Source organism: Leptopilina boulardi, unplaced genomic scaffold (assembly GCF_019393585.1).
Source record: "Leptopilina boulardi isolate dan_hultmark-lab unplaced genomic scaffold, ZJU_Lbou_2.1 LbouV2_154, whole genome shotgun sequence".
In the NCBI taxonomy this organism is placed as follows: domain Eukaryota; kingdom Metazoa; phylum Arthropoda; class Insecta; order Hymenoptera; family Figitidae; genus Leptopilina; species Leptopilina boulardi.
Window position 1 is genome coordinate 351824 of NW_026137701.1, and position 22563 is coordinate 374386.

The window sequence follows — 22563 nt, forward strand, 5'->3', positions numbered from 1 at the left end:
GATCATTGATTCCAATTTAAAAATCAGAATTAATAAATTCAAAATTTCAGATCAGAACATCATCTAACATTAAATTTTAAATCGTTCTTTGGTTGCCATTAACTCACAAAATTTTTTATTATGAAAGTTTGGTTACATAGAAATTCTATTAATTAAAAATTTCCATAAATAAACAATATTCTTCAGCAAAAAAAAATTCGATACAATATTAATTCTACACTCTGAAAAAAGTAATCTCATATTTAGAGGAAAAATCCTCTTCTAATATCCTCTCAATTTTTCCTTTTAAAACCAAAGTATTCCACTTGAATGTAGAATATTTTTATTCTTTGGTGACTAATAATAAAACAAGACAATTTTTTTGAGGTTCTGATGTCAAAAACATTGAATTAAAGTTAAATAAATAAACAAATCTATTAATTAATGTAAGTAATTACACAGAAAAAACTTGGACTCATTTTTGTTGCAACTCATTTTCTTTTGGGTATCGAAATGAGTATGGGACAAACTTCATGTTATTCAAAATGATATTGGCTGGAATTTCAGATTTCTAAGTTGGCATCATAAGCAGAGTAATTTTGTATTTCAATTATTGTTTCTAATATTTCAACAACACCAGAAAGATTATTTTGACCAGTACGAATATTTAGAAGTTTTTAAATAAAAATTATTTATTATTATTTACGTAGATAATAATTAATTTCATAAGTTTTTAAATTTACCGCTATTATTTAAGTTTGCAGTACCGTTCCTGTTGTCAAAACACATGTTTTCATTTTTCTAACCTAAAAACATATTTCCTTTATTATTTTATTACGCGATTACAAGCAATTTTTAATCAAATATATTAAGTCTAGCGTGTTATTTACTTCTTTGTAATTATTATATTTCATGTTTTTGTGCAAAATTATTCGTTATTTCACAATATTTTTCCATTTTTCTTTTTCTCAAAATGAAACTTGCCTGTTTCATTTTGATACTTTTACCTTAGAACTCGAAATGAGACAACCAGTTTCATTTTTGTTGCGAATCAAATTGAGTATAGAAACTATACTCAATTTGAATTCAGGTTTTTTCTGTGTAACTATAAATCATTAATTATATTTAATATTTAATTAAAGATATTTAATTTAGTGCATAATAATAGCTTTTCTTTATCAGTTTATAACCATAATTGTCAAATTATATGCGAGAGGAAAATCCTCTCAAGTGAAGACTATTACTTTTGATACAATATTTAAGAGGAAAATATGCATCAAATTAAGAGGAATTCGCTAGAATCAAAATTACTTTTTTTAGGGTGTACTTTATAAAATTCATTAAAAGGACAATTTTATATATATATATATATATATATATATATATATATATATGAGGAAAAATATCTGAAATAATCCAATTCAAGTTAAGTAACTTGAAATATCGTGTTTTTGGTGAATATACATATATAAAAACTTCTTATCGAAATATTCGAAGGGATGTTTTCAACATGGGCATCTGGGATATACACTTGGATTCAATCCGATATTGTTGAAAAGGGAGTTGGAGCTGTTTAACAGTCATTTGGTCGTTATGCCACGTTCTAACAATGGCTCACATCGCTTGGAAAATGACGCATTTCAGCTTGAACGCCATCATTCCAATATAGCTCGAATATATGCTTAAACCATTGTTACCCTCGACACTTGACTGAAAGACTCGCACGTGCAGAAATGAAATCTATGCGAACAATGTTATTTTCTTAGGCTAATAGCCTATATATATATATAGGCCCTGACTGGGCTTTAGATAGAAAATAAATATACTGTTTTGTTGCGCCAACCAAATCACTTTGTAATACCAACACAGAAAATTATAAGGTATTAAAATATGCTGCAACGCTTATTATTTTAATCCAATTTTGCTTATTTGAATGCCAAAATGAATTAAAATAAGCAAAATTGGATTAAAATAATAAGCGTTGCAGCTTATTTTAATGCCTTTTAATTTTCTGTGAACCGAAATATTGTTCTGATACAACCATACATGCTCAACTGAACGATTTTGTTGCAACCACTAAATTTTTGTACTCATTTTAGGAAATTCTACATCTAATCAGAAACCAGGGCACAGTTTTCCTAAAAGTATCAAATTGAGACCAAAAATTGCATCAAATCTTTGCAACGTTTTGATGCACATAAGTTATATCAAAAAGAGATTGTTTTGTGTATCATTTTTAGAAATGAACACGAAACGGTCTCATTTTTTGATGCAAAAAAATTAATCAATTTATATCAATCATAGCCGAATTGAATCGACTCAAAATTAAACGAATTTTTTTCAGATATTTTGGTAATAGTACAATTGCGGAGACCATTTCACTATTTAATTTGAAAATGAAAATAACAGAAAATCAAAGACAATGTGCAATTCGATAATTAAAAAGTGACAGCTTATAAACATAACCTAAAATGCATGAGAAAAAATTTGTCGATAAAATCAATATAGCCGAGCTTTTTAAAAGGTAGATGGCAGTTTTGCTTTTTATAAAAACGATTCAGAAAAAATTTAAAGAAAGAAAATAGATGAGTGCTGCCATCTACCTTCTAAAAAGCTCGGCTATATTGATTTTATCGACAAATTTTTTCTCATGCATTTTAGGTTATGTTTATAAGCTGTCACTTTTTAATTAACGAATTGTACATTGTCTTTGATTTTCTGTTATTTTCATTTTGAAATTAAATAGTGAAATGGTCTTCGCAATTGTACTATTACCAAAATATCTGAAAAAAATTCGTTTAATTTTGAGTCGATTCAATTCGGCCATGATTGATATAAATTGATTAAATTTTTTGCATCAAAAAATGAGACCGTTTCGTGTATCATTTCTAAAAATGATACACAAAACGATCTCTTTTTGATATAACTTATGTGCATCAAAACGTTGCAATAGAAAAAGATACAACCAAGTTTACTGTGGGATTTTTCATTCCAAGTCTGGCCACAAATATGATATTGTTTTTCAGCCGAAAAGTCAGATTCTAATTATATGCACCAGAGAAAGAGAGAGAGAGATAATTAATTTTTTAATGAGCCCCAGACGCCTGCGGCGGAACATATATCCTTTCATTGATCATTGAAATTATGTTCAGTGGAATATGTATAATATAAAGTTCCGTTGCAGACAATAACTTCTGGTGTTGATGTGGCGCGGCACATAGACCAATCAAGATCTGTCCGAGGCAGATTTGAGCCAATGGTGAGCCCGAATTTAAAGGCGTGTGCCAATGGCCGTTGCTACGTGCTGCATGAGATAACTGGGTTATGACGTCGGTGCCAAGTAGCCGGTAGTCGCGTTTAACAATAGATCCGGCAATCTATTCTCTGACGTCAGCAACCGCCCGGCAACCCCCCTCTCTCTCTTCTCTCTCGTCTCTCCCCTTCTTCCCTTATCATCCCCAACAAACCCCATTCCCATTTCACATAGACGTTCGCTTTTCGCAATTTCATCCTGTCTCTCTCTCTCTTTCTCTCTACTACAGCGTTTATTTCTCCCTCTGCTATTACGTTGCACTACGCCTGGGGCGCACACTATCCACACTGCAAAAACTTGTGTCTTCGTTTAAGACACATTCAAAATCACATTTAAGATATTTCTTATAATATCACGTCTTCGGATTATGCTGATTACAAAATTTAGTTTTCGAAAATTCAAAATAACATTCAAAATTTATAAAAAGGGAATTTCTTTGAAAAGGCGAACATTCTGCGTCACGTGAACTAAATTTGTCTGTAATTTATTTTTAAATTATTATAAAATAAAATGAGAAAGATAAGAAAATAGAAACGTGTCCCAAAAGATTTTTTGATATTATAAAAAATAATTAACAAAAATACAGCATATATATCTTTAGTCACCGTGACGCACAGATGAAAATTTCAATTGTTCTTGTGAAAATGCCCAAAAGGTTAAATTTTTCTGTTTGTTGAAACATCTGCAACATTTTAAATTTCTAGAGTGGTCACTGAAAACTTTAAATTGATGTCAGAATTAAAAAATTAAAAATGGCGGATTCAATATGTCGACCAAATATGGCGGAAAATTTTAAAATATTGATTCAATTCGATCAGAATATGTTACTCGGGGGTTTTTAGGAGTTTATGAATCGAAATTTTATAATAGAATTAAAAAATTAAAAATGGCGGATTCTATATTAGGTTGACATATAACACAATAAAAAATAATTAATAAATTCGCAAAAAAAAATTTCAATAACACTTATACAGCTGTAATCAGGCAAAAAAATATAAGAATTTGACGGAAATAAACCGCGTTCTCACATTCATTTTTACAACCGCAAATGCAATATCATGCGTTTATTGCTAACTACCGCATTGGGTCATTCGTTTACTCTCTTTTAAAATGGAGCTATAAATTGAATGTTATAAGGCTGAAAATTGAGAAAATTCACTTTTTAAGATTTAACCTAAAGAGGTTTACAGCTTTGCCCTGAAATTTTATCCGCAGAATTCCGCTCACATCTTCCGTATATAAAAGATTTTAATGAGAGATTTTAAGCGTTGCTGAGAAAAAGGGGAAGAGAGTCTTTACGATTCTCCTCTGTTATAAAGGAATTTAATGTCTGGAAAATATTGCAAAGTGAAGATTTAATCTCGATGTAGAGCAGCAAAAGGAAATTAATAAAATTACCTGTCAATATTCATATATGTATATCATAACAAATTTGCAAATTCTTAAATTAAAAATGTATAAATTAATTTATTAAATTCACACAAAATTAAATTTCATTAACCTTCGCCGGACTGGATACTTTTTATATACACGGTTGACAAGATCCCACCCAGGGTGGGCCAAATGTTTTCTTCTTTGTATATTGCAATAAAAACTTAGAATCATTCAGTTTTTTTCCAAAATTGTTATATGTTACCAAATAATATATTTTATTAATGTTTTGTTGATTTTTTATTTGTTTAAACAATTTATTATTAATAATTTATAACTTTTTCAAATATACATACGACAGTAGAAGAATTTTATAAATTTGTTACCTTTTCTTCGTAGTTATTAATTCAAAGGTTATAAATAAAATAAAATATATAATTCAATTTGCAACAACTATTATTATAAATTGTTTAAACAAATAATTGTTGCTATTTATTAACATTCTTCATAATATTCCTAGAAAGTTGCAATTTTTTTCTAATTTTGCAACTTAACAAGCACAACATAATAACACAAAGATTTTATATGAATTTACTATTTAACCAATTGTTTAAACAAATAATTGTTGCTATTTATTAACTTTCTTTATAATGTTCCAAGAAAGTTGCAATTTTTTTCTAATTTTGCAACTTAACAAGCTCAACATAATAAACATGAAGATTTTATATGAATTTAGTATTCAAACGATTGTTTAAACAATTTATTGTTGTTACTTTCTTGTAGTGTACCTAGAAAGATGCAGTTTTTTCCTAATTTTGCAATTTATCAAACCGAATATAATATAGCCAGACAGATTTGACATAAATTTACTAATTTATCAATTGTTTAAACAATTGTTGAATTTACAATTTTACATCAAATCTATCTTTTATTATATTCGGCTTGATGAGTTGCAAAATTAGAAAAAAACGGCATCTTTCCAGGTGCCGTACAAAGAAAGTTAATAAATAATAACAATAAATTGTTTAAACAAATGAAAAATGCAATATAATATTTTTTATATCTATTATTTGACATCATAAAACACTCACAGTGAAAAGTCTGCATGATTTCAAGTCTTTTTGTAAAATAGAATTAAAAAAATATCTGAATCATCCCGGTTATCTCCGTACATACATTGATAAAAGTTATAAATAATCAAGAAGAAATTTTTTTTAAAAATTTGTTTTTACATTTTTTGAAAGTTCTTAAGATTTTGTTCAGTGACTTAAAATCGCGATTCAATTAAGGCAAAACTTTAGAAGATATGGCAATTTCAATTTGTCTGGCCCACCCTGGGTGGGCATCTTGTCAAGCGAAGGTTAAAGTGATATTAATAACGATTTTTATTAAACTATAAAAATGAATGAAAATTATTCATAATTGTAGAATTATTTAAATCAGTTTTCGATTGCTTGTTTTTTGAAATTTTTATGAGAAATAAGAAAGTATGTAATTCTTATTCTGTATTTTATAACAATTATGGAAGTTATATTTTTTTTAAATACACTCGTATGGTTACTATGGCAACCGTTTCCATAGCAACCATTACCATAGCAGCCATATAACAATATTCACAAATAATGTACAGTGGAAACTCTCTATTACGAATTTCATGGGACCGGGCAATTTGTTTCGTTATAGGGAGTTTTCGTTACATCGAGTGAGCAAAAAAATAACAATATTTTATATTAAATTTTTATTTTAAAGAAATATACACAATTAAAGAAAAAAACAAATTTTTGTGATCATGAAAAAAATTATTTATAATAGTCTGTGATTTTAGATTGAGTGTTTCTGCTTTGCCATGTATGAATTACTGAAACCTATTCGTATATAGAAAAACTTTTTTACAAGCCACGCACAATTAGTCACATTCGTCTTGTAGAAAACTCAAACAGAGACTAAATTAATTTTTCACAGTAACAAATACTTTTTATATATATATCTACCTACCATAAAAATCTATGTGGCAGCAATAACAGCAGACCAAAGTAAATAAATGAAACAAAGTTAGGAGAAAAAATTTTCGTTTTGAGATATTGTACTTGTGTTATAGTGAGTGATTGCTTCGTTAAAGAGAGTGTATGTATATATACAGCTTTAAATACAAACCAACCAATTTGAACAGATGTTTACGTTAAGGAGAGTTTTATCTTATAAAGAGTTTCGTTATAGAGAGTTTCCACTGTAGTTATAAATTATTTATTATATATACAAATAACTTTTGATCTGAATTTAAAAAGCCACGAAACCCTAGATGTAGGCGCTTTGTGCCTGCTTCTTTTCCTGATTTTTTTTTTAAATTAATAACATTTTAATCAATTTATTATTAACAACTACTTCATGAAATTATTACCAACTAAACTCACAATATATCAAATACGTCTGACTAAACTCGATATTTATTACTTATAAAACGATCTGCTGCGGCTTTTCAGTAGTATAAAATATGTTTAGTCAGACACGCAACTTGAATGGTCAATTTTCCGTTATACATATTATTTCAAATAAATTTCCTGCTACAAAAGACGTAAAAAATAACTTTTTTTTACATTTGTTCCTGTAATTCTTTATTGAATATCTACCATTAATATTAAAGTTATCAATATGATTGCGGTTAAGATTGCCATAAATTAAAGCTATATAACAGTAGTGCGATAAAAAATTTGTATTTGATAAAAAAAATTGGTTACTTGATCATTATCAAATAAATATTTATTTGTATCAAATAATTTTTATTTGAGTTCAGTTTTTATTAATTATTAACTAATTAATTAATTAATTAAAAAAAATCAAGGTCAAAATTCAAAAATTTTAAAAAACAAAATTCACCATTGGAAAGAGCATAAAAAAATCTTCAAAAAACATACCTGCCAAAATTTTGATAAAATTACCTCCCCCCTTCTATCTCCCCAAAATTTTAAAAAAGTCAAAAATTTTTTTTGTGATATTTTACACATCAGGTAGGACAACAATATTTCCCCAAGTTTCAGTTTTTTTCGAATAATCGATTTAGGATATTATATAGGTTCGTGAAATATCTCATAATTATTAAATATTTTCAAAATAATTTAAATTACGTTTTGTTTACATTAAAATTAACGAACTCATTCGTTTTTTCGAGCTGTCAAAGAAAAATCAAACACGTTGCAAAATTCAACTTTTTTTTTTATTTCTGCAGAGAGAATTATATTATTATAATTGTTTTTGAAAAATCAACCATTAAATTTCAAATTCTACCTGCTAACGAAGCTTGATCAATTCGCGCATCACAGTGATGCGGATCCCAATTTTGTTTTTAATGAAAATTCGAGTAAATTATAATTCTATCAAATTCAAATTTGATGAAATAAAAAGTCTGTAAAATGAAAATTCGTTTAATTCTGTAATATATAGAAATTTGATTAAATTGAATTTATGTTAATTAACAATAAATTCAAAGATATAAAAATTGGGTTAAAAATAAAATGAAATTCATTCAAATAAAAATTCAAAAAAAATTAATTTTTAACCTTATTCATGTGATCAAAATATTTTTGTCACTGGACTTTCGGAAATTTTATAGTTGTAATAAATTTTTACAAATCTTTCAAATTTTCAACAAAACTTTTTCTTCTTTATAAATTTTTTTTCTAATTTTGAAAATCGAATTTGCTAATAATATTATATTTACTTCGTTAACAATATGGCATACTATACAATAATTCTAGTGAAGTGTTAAATTTTAATATTTCGAAATTAATACTTTACAAATTAGAAACAACTGTGTACTATATAATAGTCCCTGGTGTACCAGAATAGCCCCGAGCTGACAGTTGGTATATAAGACAATTTTTTTTTTTTTTTTAGAAATAGTTTATATAAAAAATAAAGTTTCACATTTATTTCATTGACTAGAATGAAGCATCTATTAATCGAAGTGTATTGACGATTGGAAAAGTAGTGGCTTTCAGCCAAAGTATAATCTGTTTGGCAGGGACCAGTGAATCGGATATAAGAGTAATTCTTTCAGTCCTGACATTCTCCTTTCCTCTGCGCTTCATCGTGATTTTAATCTGCTTTCAGAGTTCTTCCAATTCCATAAAAAGGAAAGCCAACAAAGCATCCTCTTTTCAACTTTTCTTTCGCATTTCAATCAATAGGACATTACATACAGTGAATGCTATACAATCTTGTTTCACTTCCTTTTTTTCAAACGCTTTATATTTGTTTATACCTTAATTGCACTTTCTTTTTTAATGACATTGTGTAAACTGTCAAAATTATAAATACTCTCTCTCTCTCTCTCTCTCTTTCTCTCAAAACATAGGTTAAAAATTAATATAACATCAATTCTCAAGGTGGAACGACAGAATCATAGATTAAAACGAACAAAACCCCAAAAATTAAAGTTTTTGAAGGAGTTGAGACTCTGAATATAGCCGCAAGTCAAGAGAAGGGAGGAGAGGGAGGGACTTGCGGCTATATTCAGAGTCTTGAAACGATCTTAACCTCTAAAATTTAGTGTGGGGGAGGGGGGAAAAGATATATAAATATATACTAGGGGGCCATGCCCCCTGCGCGCGCCAACCCCCATTCTCTAAAATTTTCAAGACAAATTCTGAACGGTACGTGAATTGCATGGTAGGCAACGCTAATTATTTCAGCTTAATTAAAATTTTCAAAAATAAGTTCGATATGAGAATTTTTACCTCAGATCCTCTTGAAGAGATTCTAAGTATTATCCCATTTTTTGTTTGTTAATTAGCAACAGCATAAACAAAGATAACAAGTATTGCAAAAAAGATTGAAAATCAAAGATGACACTCTTTCAGTATTTTGTCTCGTATTTGAAGAAAAAGAAGCTAAAAATTCATTTTATTATTTATAATTGTTTGTTATGAATACTAGAACAGAAACTATATTTGATTTCTGCCTTCTGTAAAATTTTAGTAATAATATCAGACCGTTCGTATTTACCCAAGAAAATTGGAAAACTGGGGTAAATCCGAACGGTATTTTTAATAATTTTTTTTTACATCAAAGCCACACAAAATTGTTTTTATTTGATTACACTATTATTTTAACATTATAAAAGTACATAGAAAAAAGTTTTTCTTTCTATACGTATCCTCGTTAGTAATTAATAAGCAGAAACTTAATCTCTGTTCTCTCGAAGGAGTGTTTCAATTTTTTTGCCAAATGGTTTGTTGAAAAAAGTTTTTCAGGATCTTAATAAAATTTGGTATTCTACGGTTTTTGGGGTCGCTAATTACCAATTTGAAGTCAGTTTTTCAAAATTCAAAATGGCGGACGAGAATTAAAAAATTCATTGGATTCGCTCGAAAATTGTTACTCGGGGGGTTTCAGGGTTAGCAAGTTTGATCATTTTTAAAAATAAGTTTTAGGAAAGTACGCCATTTTGAATTTAAAAAATTTGACTTTTATTTTTGTATTTACATTCAATCACTCCAAAATACTTTCTGTACCAAGTTTTGCAAAAATCCGTTATGATTTGATAAAGTTATTGAAGGTTTTAATTGTGTAATGCATTTTAATTTTTAAACTGTTTGATTTTTGTATTTATATATGATGCATTATTACATAATAGGTTTATTATCGTATTTTTTTTGAGTTTTTATATAAGTTTAACAATTGCAATACTTTAAATTTATTTTCCCTAAGATTTTTCTGAAATACAGTGGCGTTCGTATTTACCCCCATATTTTAGGAAAGTTGCAAATTATTGAGGTAAATACGAACGCTAAGTTTCCTGCGATTGTAATTTATCAAAAATTTTTTCTACCCCATAAAATTGTTCTATGGAAGTAAAGTAACAACTTCATGCACCAGAATACCGGAAGTATTTTTTTTTTAAAGAAAAAACTTATGTTATTGTTGAAACTTACTAAAAGCGTTCGGATTTACCCCGGTTGACCCTACAGCGAATTCCATCGTAGTATAGCAATCTCCCCTCCCCTCTACTCTCCTTTCCTCCTCCCCCACCCTAAATTTAGAGGTTAAGATCGTTTCAAGACTCTGAATATAGCCGCAAGTCCCCATCCCTTCTCTTCAACCCACCTTCTCTTGACTTGCGGCTATATTCAGAGTCTTGGAACAGCGGCGGCGATATCTTTTTGTAATATAGGTAGATATACATATATATCTTCCTATATTACAAAAAGATATCGCCGCCGCCTCCGCTGTTTCAAGAATTCTTGACCTAGGAGGAGGGAGTCCCCCCTCCTAAATTTTGAGGTTATGTTCGCTTCAAGGCTCCGAATATAGCCGCAATTCCCCCTCCCTCCTCTCATTTCCCCTCCTCCGCCAAAATGGCCTAAATTTTAAGGTTATGTTCGTTTCAAGACTCTGAATATAGCCGCAAGTTCCCTCCCCTCCCCCGCCAGAAATGACCTAAATTTTGAGGTTATGTTTGTTTTAAGACCCTAATAAAGCAGTAAGTCCTTCCCCCTTCCCTCATCTCTCTCTGTATTTCCCGCCAAAAATGTCATAAATTTTAAGGTTATGTAAATTTCAAGACTTTCAATATAGTCGCAAGTGGAGGTGGAGTTTCCGCCAAAAATGAATTGAATTTAAAGGTTATGTTCGTTTCAAGACTTTTTAATAATTTATTGGTTTTTAGGCAATTTCATTGAAATTATTTTTAAAAATAATTTCTTAATGTCGATTTTAATTTATTTAATTATTTATTTATTATTAATTTAATTAATTTATTAATTAAAATTTAATAATTTTAATTTAAATAATATTTATTCAGATTTCAATGAATTTGTAATAATAATTCTTTGAAATAGGTGGTTCATTTGGAAAAATAAGATCAATGGAAAATTTAAAAAAAATGATTAAAACAGGGGGGTTGGCGCGCGAAGTCTATAGTCTATATATATATATATATATATATATATATATATATATATATATATATATATATATATATATATATATATATATATATATATATATTACAATTTATTATTGTAATACATAATTTTAAATTAATATATTTTCAATTTTTCGAATGGAAAACGCTGCTAAAAGTTAATAATTAACTCGACACGCCGAGAGACTTGAGACGAGAAGACGAAAAATCTCGTTTCCCTCGAAAGTTGTGTGAAGGAGGTAGAAAAAAAAAATTTGTCGGGAAAAAGTGGCCTGAGGTGATAACGGCACTTGCAAAGAGACTGTCAGACACAAGTGTGCCAGTATATCTTGAGCATGAAATATAAATTTAAAGCATGAAGTGCCACAATGAAACACGCGTGCAATTTTTCTTTTCTTTTCTTTTAATATATGAAAAACTTTGAATTTTCATAATATATTATTTCCTTATTGTAATACATAAGCCATCGCAGTATTTCAAGTGAAAATTTTACTAAACTATATTTTGTCAACGTGATATCTAAACCTTTTTCATTTCAACTTTTTTTCCCTAGAGAAATTTTTTATTAAAATAATTTATATTTGAATTTAAAAAAATTATATATTTGTCTCAGAGCTAAATAACTATATATATTTATTTGTTTTATAAATAACAATTTTTTAAATTTTTTATTTAAACGACGACAATTTGATTTAAATTATTGTAGATCTGAATTTTTCGCATCAAATTCTCGTAAAATTCATTTCACTGGATTAGTAGAAAAATAAGGACATATCGGATTTTCGTTCAAAAAGAGAACACGTTGAAAATAAATTTCTTTTTTAATGAATTCTAGATTGGCAATATTGCGTATAAAATTTTATATTTTGATCTTTTAAAATAATTACATTTTTTTAAAAATATATTTAATTATTTTATTTGATAAATTAAAAAAATGTTTAACGATTATAAATCAAAAATCAATGATTTGAAGATATAAATTATTTTTTTTTTAAATTTATTAAATACAATAATTATATGTTATTAATTATATGCAGTATTACCAACCTTAAATTCTTTTTAAAAAAAACTTATTTTCGACAATTCCTTTTTTTACTCTAACCTAGCGATTTAAGACGTACACAATTATTTTTTTAATTTTTTTTTTTATGGATTTTTCAGAAAAAAATAAAGAATTTCTTAAAATATTGTATATCTCAGAAACATTAAAGTAGCGCACTTTTGAAAAAAAAAAAAAAAAATTTATGAATTTCAAACACAGTGTTGAAATGAAGATCCACATTTTGCATTAAAGGAAATTACGTCAATTTTTTTTTTTTTTTTGTTTTCCCTTTGACAAGGAATATCTAAAAGGATGGAAAAGCACTTAGGTGGATAAGGTCGAGTTTCTGTTTAAACTTGGTTGGACAAGAAAAGGCGGCACACGCCTTGAGAAAGTTGGATTTTAAAAGTAGAATATATAAGACAGAGACGACACCCAGCCAGTAAAGATGAAGAAAATGGGGTGGTGGATAAAGTATAAAGTGTATGCCTAAGGCATTGGAGATGCTTGGGTTGGAGAGAAAGGGGAGAGAGAGAAAAAAAAGATTTCTTTGGGCACCCAGTAGAGAGAAAGCAAAGCTAAGAGCTGGAATAAAAATGATAATGCAGCGAAAAATTCCAGCAGCATTCGTCGCTCGCTCGAGAAAATAATATCTATTGTGTCAGTCAGCGACTCTTTTCTCTTCTATAAAGAAAGTTCTCTCTTTTTTTCTTTCTTTCTTTCTCTTTTTTCTTTTCTCATTATTTTTGTCTCTCTTTTCCTGTCTCTATCTATTTTACTTTATCTCGGCAATCCGGCCTTTTTCTAGTGAATGCTATTTTATATATATATGGGCAAATCCACAGAACCGGCCGATTTCATGTTACTCATATATTTTTCTATTTTAGAAGTATTATATTAATTATTTTCATACTTCAACCATTTTGTAATATCTCTGAGAACCTATTGAAATAAGAAAATTGAATAAATGTGAACCTTCTAGTCTTTTATAAAAAATTAAATCGAATTAAGTAACTTAAAAAATGAAATTTACGGTGTTACTCCAGGTATAAATTTTAATTCTTATAGGTATAACTTGTTCGGCATAGATCCGAACAATTCCAAACTGTGGTGAATTATAGTTTACTTATTGAAGAATGTTTTGAAAGTAATAAAAAATATGTGCTCTTAAATAAAAAGAAATGATAGTCGTTGAAAGTAGCGTTACTCATTATTTTATAATAATGAAATGTCTATACATTTTTGTAAATATCTTTTGCGGCGATTATTCGATTTGAATTTTTCAAATTGGAGCTTATTGCTTGTGAACAGACGAACAAGAGTATGTATCATAGAATAGAGTGCAATCAGAATTAAAGAAAATATTCCAAAAATTATCACTCTATGTTTAAGCGTGAACCATTTTCAACATAGCCTTTTTTCAGTAGCACAACTACAGGATAAAATATGATGAGTTGAAAACATGTGTGATTATATAAAGACATTATTATAATTCTTGTATGCAAACGCCAAATTATATTTTCAATTTATAACGTCTAAAAATTAAAAATAAAAAAAATTTATCGAAATTTAACTAGTTAATCGTGAAAAATGAATTATCCTTTCATTTGTTTTATTTTCAAAGTTATATCAAAATCGATGTCAATAATGTCAGTTTGTTGGTTAAAATAGTTAATATCAAAATTAGTAAGTAAACAATTTAATTTACAGAAATAAAAAATTAAATGCTAATAAATAAAATATATAATAAAATATGATAAAATATAAATAATTTATTTTTGATAATTAAAAAATTAATTATTTGTATTTTATCGTATTTTATTATTCAAAATGTTTTGCACATATTTCAAATAATATGTAGAAAAAAACAAAGAAATGCCATTTTTAATTATAATTTCCAGAAGAAAAATAATATTTTCGTTTTTGGCTTTTAACTCAAACGGCATTAAAATAAAATGAATCACGCAAGAAGATAATTGTTCTTGAATATATTTTAAAGAAAGTAAACCATAAATAAAAGGTGTGCTTGCTATTTGGAAAATTTTCATCTTGATAAGTAAAAATCGGCCGGTTCTGTGGATTTGCCCATATATGTTACGTACAGAGCCCGGAATTGTACACTCCGCGGAGTGAACAGACATTTTTGTACAGAGCTGGAGTTCCTGGGCTTGGTACAGATTTTTTTTTGTACAAAACTAACTCGGTACATTGATTTTTGTACAGTGTCATTTATATCGAAAAAAGTCGATTCAAATTGTGTTTATTGTACGGAGTGTACAATTCAGGGCTTTGTACGTAATATATATATGAAAGAAAAAAAAAAACCTCACAAAGAAAGTGAGGTACGTATTCTCTACTGTATACAAGTTTCTTCCTTCCTCGTGCAAATCTGCTACGATTTACTGCTATGACTTATTCTTTATATCAGAATTGACTGGTCAATTCGTGCCAAATTCTTTGTACTCGGCTTTTCACCTAATATCCCAAACGTGTTTTCATTTCGATAAAACATTAAAAACACATTTTTCAAATAAATCTCTGGAAACTATTTTTTTTTCCTTTTTTTAAAAAAAAATGATCTCTGTAAAAATAGTCCTTTATAGAGATGACGAAATATTTATAAGAGGAAAAAAGAAGACACTATTTTCTATTTTAACATTTCGACGAAATATTATTATTAAAAATTTAAATAAATAATTTATTTAATAAATTTAAATAATTTTAAATTAATAAAAATGAAAAACAAGAAATTATTTCCGAAAGAAAGCTCTCATATTTGTTTCAATTATGTTTCTCAAAAATTATTTTCCATTAAAAGATTAACATTCGTTTATTATAGGGGAAAAAAAGTGTCCAATTCGAAAATCAAAAGAACAAGGCTTTTATTGTTTTTTATGGAATCTATATGTAATAAAGTGCACTTTCAATTCAACAGGTGTCATTTGAGACAATTCAGAAGTGGGTGGAGTACGGAGCGTCTACTCTCAATTAAGGTTACTGATGTGAAAGGTCAAGGTTTTCAAAAATATATAATATTTTTGTTCATATATATATATACTTTTTTTTTTTAATTCTTTAGATTCAAAATTCAAAAATATAAACGCGAACACCTGTACATCGTAATAAAAAATATATTCTAAAATTACGAATATATCAATATTCGTACTTATTTTAAGATAATTATATTTAATGCAATATATTCGTAATTTCTAAACCCAGAGAAATTTAAAACAAATATTTATTTAGCTCTGAGAGAAATATATTATATATAAATATAAATAGATGATATATAGAATTTACTAGTTAAAATTAAAATGTTAACATTATAAATTAATAATTTACTCACCTGTGGTGGCGACCAATTGGGGAATATATTTTTTCCAAAAAGCACACTGTTTTGCTCTAGGACCATAACCAATTTCTGTTGAGTTGATATCGAGTGTTAAATAATCCTTTTTAGCAGCAGTATGTTGAGGCCAAAATACATCAGTCCAAGATGCACTGTCACCCTCATTTGGATTTCTTAAAAATAAAATATACAATCTTTAATTAACATTTATAAAAAAATATATATTGTAATTAAAAAATTACATTGGTAAATATTTGCTTTGATCTACAAAATTTGTTCCAAATTGAAAAAAAATATGCGTATTTTTTTTTAAATACAATAATATTTAAAAGTTAGGTACTCAAAGCATATATAAAATGGGATTTTACCGTAAATTTCATTTTGAAATACGTTTTTTCAATTACTATTTTGTTTGCTTTAATTGTATAATTATTTATTACATAATTTATTTTATTTTTTTATTTACTAAAAAAATTATTTAATTAAAAATTAATAAATTTTACAACAAAATTAATAATTCGAATGCTAATGGCTAATATAGTATATATAATTTTCTTCTCAATTTTCTTATTAAATTTTCAATGAAATGAAAATCACAAACTAGCATTCTTCAGAGTATACAAAATACTCCTTTGTAGATGAATTCATGAAAACTGAAGTAACTCTTCACAATTGACGAACGGGGTTTTACAGCTAACATCTGCATATTTCACATGTGTGCGATAAAATTTACATTGAATAAACATGATGTCTATTGAATATTTTGCATCTCACAAAATTCCTATTTTCACGAATTTTAAAATAAACATTCATGAATATAATCATTTTATTCATTAATAGTATAAATATCAATTTAAATTAAAAATTATACAGAAAAAATATTTGTTTCAAATATTTTTGATATAAAATTCAAATAAAAATGTTTTTGGAATATTATAATGGATAATAAAAATAATTAATTAATAATTTAAAAGTATTCAAGGGGAATGATTTTTAGAATATTGATTAGAAATAATCTTTGAATATTTATGAGTATTATCAAAAATATTCTCAACAAGTAATTTAGAAATATTTATTCTTTCAAGAAAATTTCAGCGGAATATTCAAATTTTCCACTGAAATATTCTAGAAAAGTTCAATTGGAATATAATATAGTGTGCTATCTGGGACAATAAAGTAGTTTGAGGACAATTAATAAATCAATTATTCGTCGAATATAAGTATCTAGTGCTTACCCTGTTTTCGCAAAGTTTGCCCAGTACTTCATCATTCTCTGTGACAAGCGTTTCTCTTCCTGGGTGTATTCTTTGGAGGGATCGAGTGGCTCTCCAAAAATATAATTAATTTCATCAGCGTGCATGACACCCGTCCATCTTGGCCAAGGGTTATTTTTCGATCTACAAAATAATTACTGATTACTCTACAAACAACATCAATTTTCTGTCATGACAAAAAAAAACCACCATAAATACTAACAAGAAATTATCTTTTGTCTCAAGAATTTTTTTTATTATATGAGGCATTTCATTTGAAAACGATCAGTCATGACTTAGATTTTTTTAAATATTTTGTTTTTTTGTATTGTTTGGGGACTTAAATAAGTGTGCAAAAATTTTAATTAAAAATCTTAAGTTATTTTCAAGTTATTTACATTAACAAATTTAAGATAATTTTTTATCTTTTCATTATAACTATTTCATTTTTCTTTGTACAGAAAAGTGTTTTAAATGTTTTTTCTTCAAAAAGTATTGAATTTTAAGAAAATGATTTTTATTTTTAATATTTTATAATTTTTACATTACTTATTTAAAAAAAAATTTTTTTATTAATGTTTAAACCTGTTATCGGGCTAATTTCGTTCTAAAAAAAAATCATGAATATTGTTCAATATTATATAATTTACCGTGCATAACTCTAGCGGTCACATCGGTCAGCGCTTGGGTTAGATCTCATGCTAGAGCCGTGCACGGTAAATATCAAAAACTTTTTTCTCGAGAACAAAACATAATTAGATCGAAAATTGAATTTTCTTCTTTTATTGCTATTCCTCAATTTGAAAAGTATAATAATTATTTAATTTTCTATGCTTGTTTGTTTATTTTTAAAATTTTGTCTTCCCAAATCTACGCTCCAGATATATTATATAGTTTACCATTAAGAGTGCCTAGAATCAACTCTCATAATGAAATGCCATTTGCTTTGCCATGTTTGCATAGAGAATTTGGTAAAATTTCTCCTATTTATTTTGCGTGTTACCATTTAAATGATTTTTTTTATTAATATTCAACCAAATCTTGATTTATTTTGCTCTTCGGTAAGTGATTTTATAAAATGTTTAAATAATTACTTACATATTATAGAATAAATGTAAATTTTTTTTGTAGTTGCCCATTTATGGTCTTTCTAGGACTGCGGGCGGTGGAGTATAAATAATTAAATAATGCATTCACCAAATTTTAATATGTAATTTGTATAATATTGAACAATATTCATGATTTTTTTAGATGGAAATTAGACCGATAACAGATTTAAACATTAATAAAAAATTATTTTTTTTAAAATAAATAATGTAAAAATTATAAAAAATAAAAATCATTTTCTTAAAATTCAATAATTTTTGAAGAAAAAACATTTAAAACACTTTTCTGTACAAAAAAAGAAATAGTTATAATGAAAAGAAAAAAAAGTATCTTAAATTTGTTAATGTAAATAACTTGAAAAAAACTTAAGATTTTTAATTAAAATTTTGCACACTTATTTAAGTCCCCAAATAATACAAAAAAAACAAAATATGAAAAAAATCTAAGTCATGACTGATCGTTTTCAAATGAAATGCCTCATATATTATTGAAATATTTCACGAAATCGAATAAAATAATACAAATAAAAATAGTGTGCGATTCCAGGTGAGATTTTGACTTTTTCGGAGTAGGTTAACCGACTGCAATGAAACTTTGGAATTTTGTTATATTTAGTAAGACTAATCTTTAATGTAAATTTCAGCTTAAAATATTTGTTAGTTTACGAGATTTGCAATAATAACAAAAAATTTTAAACTGCTATATCTTCCGTTCTAATAATCGGATTGAGGTCTACTTTTTTTTAAAATGTCAAGGAAAATGAGAGGAATAAATCTCTTTCAGAACAATTTTTTATAATTTTACAACTAAAAAAATTATTAAATAATAATTGAATAAATTTCACGCGACAATCTAAAATTCAATCACTTAAACGCTAAAATGATCTTACCTGTGTTTTCTTTAATGTTCCAAAGGAATCCAATTGTAAATGCAAGTTTAACTTTGTTTATTTTTTATAATTTACGAGTATAAACAATTGCGATTTCTGCTAGTTGACGTGCAGACGACATTGCGCACGCAGCATTCTCCTGTAACCAGCTAACGTGATTCGTGGACTAAATTGGCTACGTGAGAATGCTGCGTGCGCAATGTCGTCTGCACGTCAACTAGCAGAAATCGCAATTGTTTATACTCGTAAATTATTAAAATTAACAAAGTTAAACTTGCATTTACAATTGGATTCCTTTGGAACATTAAAGAAAACACAGGTAAGATCATTTTAGCGTTTAAGTGATTGAATTTTAGATTGTCGCGTGAAATTTATTCAATTATTATTTAATAATTTTTTTAGTTGTAAAATTATAAAAAATTGTTTTGAAAGAGATTTATTCCTTTCATTTTCCTTGACATTTTAAAAAAAAGTAGACCTTAATCCGATTATTAGAACGGAAGATATAGCAGTTTAAAATTTTTTGTTATTATTGCAAATCTCGTAAACTAACAAATATTTTAAGCTGCAATTTACGTTAAAGATTAGTCTTACTATATATAACAAAATTCCAAAGTTTCATTGCAATCGGTTAACCTACTCCGAAAAAGTCAAAATCTCACCTGGAATCGCACTAGTTTCTCTCAAAATTAAGACTATTTTCAACAAAAGAATTAAAAAATTTCTCACCTGTGCTTGTAATAATACATATAAACAGTGTTGCCCGTTTCAGCGTATCTGCCAGCGAATTCGTTAACATTACACGTAAACTGATAATCGCCAACAATTTTATCTAGAGCATTCCGATTGTCATCAGGATCATCGGGATTAACCCAATTTGTATACTCATAAACAATGGCGGTACGTGCAATTTGATTAACATAGGGATTTAATTCCGTGACTGCTTTAATGAATTCGTCCCTGGATACTTTCACATCTTCAGTGCCATCAATGCGAAATAATTCCGTTAAATAATAAATAATAAAGTAGAATCCTTCTTCGGTATTTGAGCCCATTAAAATATTAGCCTTCTTAAATGATTCCGTTAATAAGGAACGTTGTGGTGTTTCATCGAGAAAGGAACCATCAATTACAGGAACAAAGGGAAATTCACAAATACCTAAAGTGCCCCATTCACTATTGACCAATTCAACTGGATCTTTTAAGAGGAGACAATCAATAGCTTCTTGAAGTGCATTTTCATCATGCGGACAACCAACTGCTTCCGCTAATCGGATACCTCGGATTTTCGACTCCTCACGGGATATTATCGCCCATGGAGCGGTTGGCGAACCCGACTGCATTATTGCCTGACTGAATAATTGCCTGGACATACAAATTTTTACATACACACACAAAATTAAATATATATATATATATTCATGCAAAACTATCGCACTATAAATTTTCTAATTTTTGCAGAAAATTTGTTTCAAAATTTGTATAACTTTAACAATTCAAAATCTTAACATAAAAATATGCTGATAATCATTTTTTACTTTATTATTAATTATTTGTTGACTATAAATGCTCTTTGTATTTCATTGCAAATGTTGCAGTTTATAATTAAAAAGTACATAAATAAAAATGTACTCATTGCAATTTTAACATTATGTAATTTGTTAGAAATTTTATTTTTATTGAAACAGAAAATCGTGTTTCCTATTTAATTATGCGCAAGTCAGTGAAAAGCGAGCGAAACGAAATGAAAAGCGAGGGAATCGAATGAGAAAATTAGGAGTAGAGTTTTCAGAAAGATTCGCTTGGGCGATGTAACCGGTCGTAATCGTGAACGTAATTCATATGTCGTGAGTTTTAATTGTTTAAAGGCAGTATGCTGCAGATTAATCAATTGTACATATATTTTATATAATTTTAAAAGTGCACACTATTATGGTAAAAATTTTATTCCCTTTAAAAATATTAAATATCAAAAGTAGGAGGTTCACAATGTGATTTTGTAACCTTAAATTTTTCAATTTTTTTAAAAACGCTCATATTAAAAAACTATTAAAAATTAGATGTTGGAACTCACCAAAAACATAAATCACTTTATTCTGCACAGAGGAACGAAAGAATTATTGCATAAATTTATTATTTTTGGATGATATACGATTTTAAAAAAAATTTTATTTAAATATTCTCAAGATTTTTATTTACTTATAACTTTTTTGTCGGTGCCCCGAAAAAATTGAGGTTTTGTACAAAGATTTTTTATAATATTCTTTACCTTCTATTAAAATCTTACGAAGGTGTTTTGCCTCGTTTTGGAGATATTAATTTTCAAAATTTTTTATTTAAAAAGGTTAATTAAAAGACTTGAAGTTAACTAACCAAATTCAAACTGCTCCATTTTTTATAAAAATATAATAAAATGTAGCGATTTGAAATTGGTCAGTTAACTTCAAGTCTTTTAATTAACCTTTTTAAATAAAAAATTTTGAAAATTAATATCTCCAAAACGAGGCAAAACACCTTCGTAAGAAATCTCAAATCTCTCAAATCTTGAGAATATTTAAATAAAATTTTTTTTAAAATCGTATATCATCCAAAAATAATAAATTTTTGCAATAATTCTTTTGTTCCTCTGTGCAGAATAAAGTGATTTATGTTTTTCGTGAGTTCCAACATCTAATTTTTAATAGTTTTTTAATAATAGCGTTTTTAAAAAAATTGAAAAATTTAAGGTTACAAAATCACATTGTGAACCTCCTACTTTTGATATTTAATATTTTTAAAGAAAATAAAATTTTTACCATAATATTATGGTTAATGAACTCAGGAAATCATCGAGTTTTACATATATTAAAACTAGATTTTTTAAAAATTTGATCGCAACCACTATTAGACGAAAGTCAGTGGACTGGCCCTAATATTTTGTCAAAAAATACATATTTGATGAAAATTCAACATGCGTCAGTAATTCTATTTTAAACGTTTTCCCAAATATGTAATTTTTTTTTTTAAATAAATTTTTTGACTCGTTAATTAAAAATCACAAAGTTTTGAATATCATTTTTCTGGCAGGTATTTTCACTTATTCTTTACAGAAAACTATAAAATTCGAAACTTTTTTTTTGTTTCAGAGGTCATCGATTTTGAGTTATAAAAAGTTATAACAAGTTCTTCGATCTGGACCCTTATCTGAATTATATTTATTAAAATTCTTTAATTAAAAAAATAAGTTATATTTTACTATTAAAATAAAATAAAATGGAAGCTATGTATAATTAAAAAATCAAGAAAAATATAAAATTTAATCAAAATAAAGTTCGATTTTATTAAAAATAAACTCCGAT

General features: G+C 27.2%; 1 protein-coding gene and 1 long non-coding RNA gene across 6 annotated transcripts in view; one reads left to right on the forward strand and one right to left on the reverse strand.

Annotated features, from left to right (window-relative positions):
• LOC127276830 (uncharacterized) overlaps positions 1-22563 on the forward strand; it is an 89729-nt gene that overhangs the window by 29064 nt on the left and 38102 nt on the right. The gene's annotated exons all lie outside the window — the stretch shown is intronic.
• Positions 1-22563, reverse strand: part of LOC127276826 (acetylcholinesterase-like) — a 105387-nt gene that overhangs the window by 19672 nt on the left and 63152 nt on the right. For all 5 annotated transcript variants that reach the window (XM_051297492.1, XM_051297491.1, XM_051297490.1 and 2 more), the window contains 3 exons: positions 19955-20590; positions 17212-17373; positions 15974-16149 (listed from right to left, as the gene is read on the reverse strand). In XM_051297492.1, the coding sequence (XP_051153449.1) occupies positions 15974-16149; positions 17212-17373; positions 19955-20590 (974 nt within the window). The remainder of the gene's footprint in view (positions 1-15973; positions 16150-17211; positions 17374-19954; positions 20591-22563) is intronic.